This window comes from Mastomys coucha, unplaced genomic scaffold (genome assembly GCF_008632895.1).
Source record: "Mastomys coucha isolate ucsf_1 unplaced genomic scaffold, UCSF_Mcou_1 pScaffold18, whole genome shotgun sequence".
Taxonomy (NCBI): Eukaryota; Metazoa; Chordata; class Mammalia; order Rodentia; family Muridae; genus Mastomys; species Mastomys coucha.
The window spans coordinates 24,498,067-24,508,212 of record NW_022196900.1 but is presented as its reverse complement, the minus strand read 5'-3'; the positions used below and the strand labels follow the sequence as shown (position 1 = coordinate 24,508,212).

At 43.3% G+C, this 10,146-nt stretch overlaps 1 protein-coding gene across 2 annotated transcripts in view; it reads left to right on the top strand.

Moving 5' to 3' along the window:
• Tex48 (testis expressed 48) overlaps window positions 1–10,146 on the top strand; it is a 17,197-nt gene that overhangs the window by 3,932 nt on the left and 3,119 nt on the right. For both annotated transcript variants that reach the window (XM_031377648.1, XM_031377649.1), the window contains exons 2-3: window positions 7,145–7,241; window positions 7,753–7,866. In XM_031377648.1, coding sequence (XP_031233508.1) covers window positions 7,238–7,241; window positions 7,753–7,866 — 118 coding nt within the window. In that variant the 5' untranslated portion in view covers window positions 7,145–7,237. The remainder of the gene's footprint in view (window positions 1–7,144; window positions 7,242–7,752; window positions 7,867–10,146) is intronic.

Here is a 10,146-nt window from a genome sequence, read left to right as displayed (position 1 = left end):
ATCGACTTTGCAATCCTCTACTATACACATGCTGCCAGAACAGTCAGTCCCACCATGTATAGTCCTTGATTGGTAGTTGAGTCCCTGGGAGCTCTGAGGATACTGGTTAGTTCATATTGTTGTTCGTCCTAAGGGGCTGCAAACCCTTCAGCTCCTTTGGTCCTTTCTCTAACTCCTTCACTGGGGACCCTGCATTCAGTTCAATGGATGGCTGTGAGCCTCTACTTCTGTATTAGTCGGGTATTGTCAGAGCCTCTCAGGAGACAGCTATCTCAAGCTCCTGTCATCCAGCATTTTGTTGGTGATGCTGAGTCTTTGTCAAGAGTGGCTTTCAAAGGGCCTTCTCAAGTCTGTTTTGCTTTTTAATTATTTAAAATTATTTAGATGTCCCTGTCTTTAAATACTTTTTCCTCTCTGTTGATGGTCAAGTATTAAATAAATGTCTCAACACAGATATGAAGTTCCAGGGCAGCGAGTGACTAACAGAAGCTAGAATTAGATGCACTCACTGTCTGCTGCTCTGAAATTTGAAAGGAATCTGAATATTTGCACTCTACCAGCTCTTATCTTAAATCTCCCTCACTGGATCCAGCATCTGACATAGGAGTTTTCAGGGCTGTTCTGTGTAAAGTTGAGCTATTAGCTATAAAAGAAGTCTACGTGGGTGTGAGGGGAAAGTTGGGTGGGGAAAGAAAGAGGCAAAGAAAGTAGGTTTCAGAAGGCTTGAGTGGGAGTAAGATCTCACTTTCATTTGTTCTTTCTTCTTCCTTTGTTTTCCTCACCAGTTCATACAGTCTTCTCCTGTTTTCAGTGTCCCTCTTGAAATCCCTTGTTCTTAAAATCCACAGTTCATAATAGGCCAGGAGTATTGGCATATGGCTTTAGTCCTGGCACTTGGGAGGCAGAGGGAGGAGGATCTCTATGAGTTCAAGGTCAAGCCTGATCTACACAGCAAGTTGCAAGCCTGTTAGGACTACATAGTGAGACCCTTTCTCAAAAAAGGAACAAACAAACAAACAAAAGAACAAGTTTATCATAATAGCCTTGGTAAGTCCCATCATTTGGTTAAATTGTTGACATTTATTAAGTAGACTTGAGAATATGAGTAGCAGGGAGGAGCAGTGTTTTCAGGAAGACATGACAAGTAATATATAGGGACTGTGACAAATGGGAACAATTACATTCTAATCAATTTTAGAGAATAATGCAACAGTGCAGTGTCTTAAGCTAATCAAATAGTGTCTAGAAGAGACCGAGTGATCTGTGACCCAGAAGTCACTCGAGGGCACAGGCTAAGTGAAGTGACTTTGGTTCATGATTTAACAAGGTTTAAGAGAGCCCTAGGCAAAGTGTCAACAGTTTCCTTTAAGTACGAAGGCCAGCAGGCTGCAGAAGCTGAGGCAGGGCTTCTCCAGGCTGACCTGTGGTGAGGGCTGCTCAGACCTATGGGTCCATGCTTTCCTTGGAAAGCATTCGTCTGCAGGTCACATGTGCAAGGCAACCTCAAACAGAGTAAGGATAAGGCCAATGCCTGGATAAGTGAAGGGAATTGAATGTAAAACATGGAAGAAAAGTTTGTTTTTACAAACAGTAACCAGTTCTCTCAACTCCCTCCCAACCCTCCTTTTGGCTTCTAGCCCAGTGTTTCTCCCAACCATTCCTCCCCCAGTTCCCCAAAAGTCTGCTTAAACAGTCCCTTCTCCCAGTTTCCCCAATGCTAGAAGCTCCAAACTATAACAACTATTGTAGCCTATCGGCTCAGCCCAGCTTCTCCTGGCTCAACTATTTCTTAACAATACTTCTGCACCAACTGCCTTCTCTTCTCACTCTGCTTGCCCAATCCCTTTCTCAGCCTCGACTGGCTTTTTTTTTTCTTTTCTTTTTTTTTTTATTAGATATTTTCTTTATTTACATTTCCCTTTGTTATACTCTTTCCTCATTTCCCCTCCAAAAACCCTCCTATCCCACCCCCTCCTCCTGCTCACTAACCCACACACTCCTGCTTCCCTGTCCTGGCATTCCCCCACACTGGGGCATCGGGCCTTCACAGGACCAAGGACCCCTGGCTTTTTTATATCCTATCCTGTTCCCAGAAATCTAAGAGGTAACCACCACTGAAGGTTATCAGGTCAAGCAGCTCTAACAGCTAAGAATTCTTAAAGGGCCAATTGACCAGCAACTGGGGATACTTTAAAGGGCCAGGTGGACAAAATAAAACAATCAGCAAAAACCAGGCAGGTTAATGGCAAAGGTGTTTGCTAAATGATGGATCTCCTAAACACAAGATCTAAGTGAGATATATATATGTGTGTGTGTGTGTGTGTGTGTGTGTGTGTGTGTACACACACATATATATACACACATATATACATATATACGCACACACATATATACACATATATACATATATATGTATGTGTGTGTGTGTATATATATATATATATATATATATATATATATATATATATATGTATGTATATATTTCTATTGCTATGAGTCCTGGAAAACAAATCCATGCAAGAGAGCTTAGTGAACTTCACCAGGGTTCAGAGCTTGCCAAAAAAAAAACCAAAAAACAAAAAACAAAAAACAAAACAAAACAAAAAAACCCTCACCAGGCAGTAGATCCCAAAAGATTACTGGAAATGAGGTTAAGCTCATCACCCATGCCTCCTGGTCCAAGGTGCCTACATCATAGAGACATGTGTCTATTCTGCTGGGTGTATGTCACCATGAGGACTCACTTATGTGTAAAATATATATATATGTATATATATATACATATATATATTAAAGATAGGATGGGAGAAGGGAGAGAAAGTCTGTGTTTGTTCAAATATCTTCAAAGTATGAGGATGGGTACTAAAGACATGGGAAATAAAGGTGGGAGGTAAAGAACCTGTCACCACTGGCGGTCTGTGAGTAGGACATGTGTCCATCTTTATTTTGCTCATTGCTGAATATCCAGCACCAAAGAGAACCCGGCACATAGTAGGCTCTCAAAAATATATACTGAATAGGAAAATACTCACTAGCTACTGCCCATGTAGTTGTGACTAAACAGCCAGTTACAATATGGTGTTTTTAACATGTAGTTTTGTAGCAATGAGCTTGAGCTAAGCAATCGCTCTACAGTAACAGACTGTGGCCTGAGCTACATGGCAGGAAGGGTGGGGAAGGCTACGAAAACACATCCTAATTTCAAGAGGCAGCTTCCTGTAACTCTCAGGCGGAGAGCTAAAATCTGAGGAGTAAAGGCACAAGATAATGCTGTCTCTGGTTTCAGGGAACAGTGTGTTATAGGATCCTTCCGCAGAAGTGTGAACAGGAGAACTGTTCATCCAGCACTGTCTATAGCGTGATGAGCAAAAGCCAGAGATGCTCAGTCTGAAGATATTAACAGTAGAATCACCGAAGGAACTGGATCCATGGGTATGAGGAGCCCCTCTGAAGGCCTTAGCACAGGATTGACAGTGTCGGACTTCACTTTGGCCATGTAATTAGCTTGAGATAGGGGGAGCAAGTCAAGGAGAAAGGTTGGGCAGTGGTCCAGTAAGAAGTGGTGGTGTCTGTGGTTTTGGTGAAGGGAAACAGCAAGAGATGGTGACAGACAGATTAAGAAGATAACTGGGAAATCAGAGCCCAAAGACTGATGATGAGTGCAGGGGGTTTGTAGGAGGCAAACATCTGGCTCCGGACTCTAAATGAATGAGAGGACTATAATGCAAAATGGGGAGCCTGGACATACAATACATTTGATCTGCAGTAGCTGGAGTAGGGATGGGGGGGTGGATAGCTCCCACCAGTAAACATAGCACAACTATGAGACTCACAAGGCAATCAAGATTCAGCCTGGCACATCACAAGATTGTCCCATAGGTTGCAACGTTCCTGAAACAAAAATTACCACCAAATTTACTACTTCCTCGAGAATTTACAACCCCAAGACAAAGAGGATCTGATGCTGGTTCACTCATTCAACAATCATTTACTGACTGTCCACACTGCCCTGTGTGCTAACACTATGGAACAAGCATTGAGCCAAGTCTATAATTCCTATGCTGTGACCCACTGAAGGAAGGCAGATTGTAAACACAGTAAGTGAAATTGGCAGAAAAGTGGGAGCAGGGGTTAGCAGTAAAAGATACAAATCTTCATTGTGTGACTAAAGGAAGTATCTCTGGAAAAGGTAACATAAAAAGAAAACCTTGAGAAGAAAAACAATGTATGTCTAAAAAGTACCCTTCTAGAAAGAGGTTAAAGTAAGCATAAATTCCTAAGCTGGGAGCTTGGTGGGTTTTAATCAGCAAATTAACCAGTATGCCTTGAATGGAATTAGTTAAGAAATCACCACCGGAATTGAAGGCAGGGGACTTTTTGAGAAGGTTGAATTTGGGGGGGAGGGCGGAAATGTGACAGTTTGATTAAGAGCCAGGTAAGAACGTTGGGTTTTCTTCTGAGAAATGTAAGAACCTTCCAAAGACTTGTTTAAGGAGAAGAAATTAGTGGTGAGGGGAGACTTTTACATAAAGTTCTCACACCAGTCTTTCTTCTTGTGTTTCCTGCCCATCCCTTTCTTTAAAAGGTTTGTATTTCCAAGTCAATCATGTTCCTGAAAACTTTTAGAATTTTTTAGTCATAGTCTTCTGAGCACCGATTCTTACCTTGTTTCCTTGTGAGTGCCTTTATGTCACCATAAGTATTGAAAAAAAATGTTTCCAGAACTGTTCTGGGGCTTCTATTGTAGTAGTTCAAGATGTTGCTCCATTGTCTTCTAGTTCACAGTTTCTGATGCAAAATCAGCTGTCATTCTTGATTTTCCCCCTTATATGCAAATGTATCTTCTTTTACTATTATTGTCATTATTATTATTGATTTTTGAAAGATTTTTTTCTTTAATTTTTTGCTATTTGACTTATGTGGTGTAACTTAATATTCTCTGTTTGGTGTACTATGAGTCAGTGCACTTAGGTCAGTGTTCTTCATTCAACGTGGGGGAGGGGGCATCTGTCATTCATGCTTCAAAGGCTTCCGCTGCCCCACCTCTCTCCCTCTGGCCCTGAACAAGGCAGCTGTGCAGCAGCTCTCCACTCACTGCTGCTCTTCTCAGCCTTTATACAATTTTCCATTCTCTATTTCCATGTGTGGACCTTCTATTGTCTTTTTTATCTCTTCAGATTCACTATAGCTTCTACTGTTACATTTGGCATTAATCATACTCTCTAGATCTCTCTTTCAAATGTTTTTGGGGTGTGTGTAGATGTGTGTGTGCAGTCATCATGTACACATGCACACACTATGTGCCATGCCACGCTTGTGGAAATCAGAGGACAGCTTGTGGGAGTCAGTTCTCTTCTTCCATGTGGGCCGTGGGGGTTGAACTCATAAGGTCAGTCTTGGAAGTGAGTGCCTTTACCTGCTGTGTCATCGCTTAGGCCCCAGCTGCTGCTTTTTACATCTAGAATGCCTATTATTTCAAGATTGTCATTCTTCAATACTGTATCTCTTCATCTATTATGTCGTTTTCTTTCTACCACTGGAGATATTAAGCAGAACTAGTTACATAATACATATTAACATGGGAATCCTAGCTTGTGCATTAATCATTAATGGTAAGAGAAACAGGGAGACCAGTTAGGAGACTACTGAAATGATTCATGCAAGAGCTGTTGGTAGCTGAGACCAATACAGCCATCAAGAAAGAAACAAATGACAGTGATGGGTATATCACACTGTGAGCTGGGTGGGATGACAGACACCTAATCAATACTATGGCAACAAGTCCCTAAAAGAAAGTTTTGGCACAGCACAAGAATGGGATATATCTAGAGGTCTTAAAAGGTTAAATGTTGACATATAAAAGAAGTTTGGGACTAAAACAAGATTCTATATTCTTGTACCATTGGCATGAGAAAGATTTTTGGAAGGATCACCCAGATTAACTTCCTCTTCCCATTGAGGGGCTTACTCAAATCCATATGGCAAATGTCCACAATGGGAATTAAACCTGTGGTTCTACATTAAATGCAGAGGCACTAAGCTGTGTTGCTTCCTTGCTTCTCGGATGCTGGGCTCATAAGATATCAACATGCCGCTCAGGGGAGGTGAAATGCAGTCTAAGATAGAGGTCCCAGCTCATGTTTCTCCTGGTGAGAAACAGCAGAGGCTGGCACAAAGGCTGTGGTTCTCAAACTCCTGGGCAACCAGATGCCACTGGGAACCTCGAAGAGTTGGGAACAGGGGCTCCCATCCTCCTATGCACCCAGAAGCCACTGGGGACCACAAGAAGTTGGAAATGAGGACCCACTGACCTATTATGATCCCTGGGTGGATGGGTAGGGAGATCTCCCTTAGCTCAGAGTGAGTGCCAGGAGTACAGACAGTCCTTCTACAGGAGACTTAAGCAAGACTCTGTATGGTGAAAATCTCCCCACCCCCAGTGATCCTTGACGAAGGAGACAGTCCTTGCTTGCTCAAACTGCTTTACTTATGATGGATGAAGATGCATACGACTTACTCAGGGTGAACCAGAGATTTTTTTTTTTTTTTTGCTGGAAGGGATGCCCAGGAAGAAATGATCATTGACTAAACATTCGGTGTTCCTAGATATCTCATTAGCATGGAGAACTCTAGGCTCTATGCTACATGACACACTGTCATAGTTCTCTTGGTGAAGTGTCATGAACATGTACTCCAGGACAGGAATCTGGTCGGGATCTAGTTTGAATTTCTGCCATTCCCAATGATGAGTTTTATGGGGATTCTGAACTTTGCTACTACCTAAACAGTTCTTCTGTCCGGTGGCATGGTCTACTGCTCCACAAAACCTACAAGACATGCACCTCCTTCCATGTTGCCGTGGGACCTCAGAATTAGAGTAAGTTAGAGGCAATAAGGTCTGAGGGTTGGGGTGTGGGGAACCTACCACCAGAGTCACTTTTCATATATTTAACACTTTGCTTCTGTAAAGTAGGCACCACCAAGAATATGTACCTAGAAATGGAAACCACAGAGCTATCTAAAGCCTGATTAGCAGTGATCTATTTCCACAGGAGCTAAGATCCTGCTGCAGTGTATCCTAGCCAGAGTTAGACTAGCAGGTGAAGAACTAGCACTTTTCAGCTATGGTCTTATGTTCATCTAGGAAACAGACCTACCTGGTGAACTGGGCTCCATTTCAACCTTGGTGATTCCACTGCAGACAAAGCTGGCAGAGTAAAGCCTTCATTTCCTCTCTATGGGTAAGGAAATTTTGTATAGGATAAGAAAAGTGTCTTTTAAAGGGGGCTTCTTTTAAAAGATGGCTCAGTCAGAAAAGTACTTGGCTATGCAAGCATAAGGACCTGAGTCTGAACCTGAGCATCCACGTGAACAGCTGAGCATGGCAAGGAATGCCTGTAATCCCAACACTGGGGATGCAAAGACAGAAAGATACCTGCGAGTTTCTAGCTAGCCATTCTTTCCAAATTGGCAAGTTCCAAGGCCACCATGGAACCTTATCTCAAAAAATCAAGGTGCAAAGTGGTTGACAAAGATACCTGATGTTGTCCTCTGCTTTCCACATATACACATGAATGGGGGTGGGAGGGAGGGAGGGAGGACGGATGGAGGGAGGGAAGAGGGACAGAATGCAGCTTAGACAAAAAGAGCCAACCTGGACTTCCTGACCACAGAGAGTCATAGACAATTTCTAACTAATACATGAAATTCAGACCCAAGGATCTCTAGTTCCCATTCTTTTATCTCCTACAGCGGCCCACCAAACCCTGGCCTCAAAGATCTTCAGTTTATGCTGCTGGTACTGTGAGGAACCTGTTGTTGAGAGCTCCAAGGTTCCAAGCCAAGAGAGCCAGACACCAACCTACAGTACGTATCAGACAAGAGCACCCTGCCAGGCCTCCCTGCCCCTCACTTTATCTCCTTCCTCCTGAGAAGACCCCAGATTTCCTTCATTTTTTTTTTTTTTACTTTTTTTTGAGATTATAATTACATCATTTTCACCTTCTGTTTTGTCCCGCCAAACCCTGCACACAGCCCTCCTTGTTCTCTTTCATACCCGTGGCCTTTTTTCATTGTTACATATGAGTATATAACATAGATCCCTAAATACTAAGTAGAAACTGCTCTGTGTGTATAATACTACTACTACTTGTGTTTTCAGAGCTGATCATTTGGTATTAGATAACCAAATGTCATGTGCTCTTCCCTGAGGAAGACTTTCTCCAGCTCTTACATCCCCCAGTCGCCTATAGTTCTTTGTGCAAGGTTGAGGCTGAGGAATTTCTCCCATCCACTTAGACACAGCTACTGGTGTCTTCTCTGTTCAGCTCATGTTTGGGTAGTCCTGTGGCAGAGACTTTATCATGTAGCTTCTGACATTACTGGGACACAACCCCACAGCGAACTCCCTGAACCCTCTAGCTCTTAGAATCTTTTCGCCCCCTCTTCCATGATGTTCCCTAGCCTTAGGTCCATGAGCGGTTTTGTAACTATTTCATTCATCTTTTGAGTGAAAGAAACTGCAAGCTAAAATGAGGTGGAGGATGGGCAGCTAGTAACACAGCCAACAGACAAGGGAGCTCAAGCTTGCTGGCTAAAGTGTGAACTGAGGTCTTGCAGCATTGGTTGGCATCACCTGAGAGCTTCTTAGAATGCATAGCTGGGGCTGGGGATGTAGCTCTGTTGATGAGTTGCTTAGCATGCCCAAAACCTTACGTCCAATGCTAGCACCACATTAAAAGCAAATAGAGTGAGGTAGCACATATCTGTAATTCCAGCGCTTGGGAAGTGGACTAGGGAGATGAGAGCTTCAAGGCCATCCTCCACTACTTAGTGAGCCGCAGGTCAGCTCAGGCTATATGAGACCCTGTTTTGACGTAAAATAAAGTGCATCTCCGGACCCTGTTGCTGACCTGTTGAGTCAGAAGCTGTGTTTCTGGTATGGCATGGTCTCTAGGTAATCTGGATACACTTTGTAATTGGAGGGACAGAGCACTCAAGACTGTAAGACATGTAAGATGATAGTTAAGCTCTTCGCCTTTGGGTCTGACCTGCCCCCTTTGAGTCTCAGTTCTGTCACAGGGGTTGAGCAAGTCACCTAATCTATCTGTGCCTCAGCTAGCCTCAACTAGCCAATCCTGTAAAATGGGGGAATATATGCTTCATAATACACTTGAGGAATCATGGTGGGGGAGGTGTGGTAAAGGAATAGGAATGGATGGGCTTGGGCAGACTGGAATAAAATCTTCTGCTAAGAAGCCTTGAAGTTCTGATGGCTTACAAAATGAATGAGTGTTTCTTCCTCATCAAAGTCCAGGGCACACTACCATCCCTTCTCATATCCGTCCTCTGAAATAAGAGAACCCCCATGGTTCTGTATCAGGAAAGGAAAGGAAAACAGAGAAGATATCTCCATGTCCAGTTTGTATCACAGCCTTCTTTGGTGGCCTAGGACAGAAAAGAGAGGGATCAAAACCAGAGATGTCAGAGAGAGAAAAAAAAAGCATTATTATCAAAATTAGGCAAAACTAAGACTTGCTGGGACACAGTAAGACGAAGTTCTAGTGGAAATCTGTCACAGCCCTACTGTCAGATGAAATGGGACAAGAGGCAGGAAAAAAATCCTCATGGTAAGGACATACGGAAGCCCACAGGAGCTTTAAAAGCTTCCGAAAATAGCTTCATGCTAAAAATGAAGAACAAAACCTTAAAAAAAAAAAAAATACAAGCTCCCTTTCCTAAGACAATAATGATGGTGTTCAGTCTCTGGTTTGGCAGCGTATGTACAGCACAGTGCAACCCTGGTGAGTCCTCCATCATGCCCCGCAGTGCACTTAGAGCGAGCATCTCTCTGCCTGCACTGCAGCTCTAAGGTGGGCACTATCATCCAAAACAAGGGTACCTGCCGCAGACCAGGTTCATTGCGGGGACCCCAATTTCCACAGAATGAGACACAAGGGTGTATTGAATCTGAATGTATTTGTGCAAGGTGAGAATCAGGCTTAAATACCATACAGCAAACAGGGCAGATGTCCAGAGTCACGTAGGCAGGTGGGAGTTACAGCAGGGGGCGCAAGACTGAAGTCATGTAGGCAGGTGACCCCCACACCAAGGTCAGCAGGGTCTGGTAGCTAGGTGTGAAGCAGG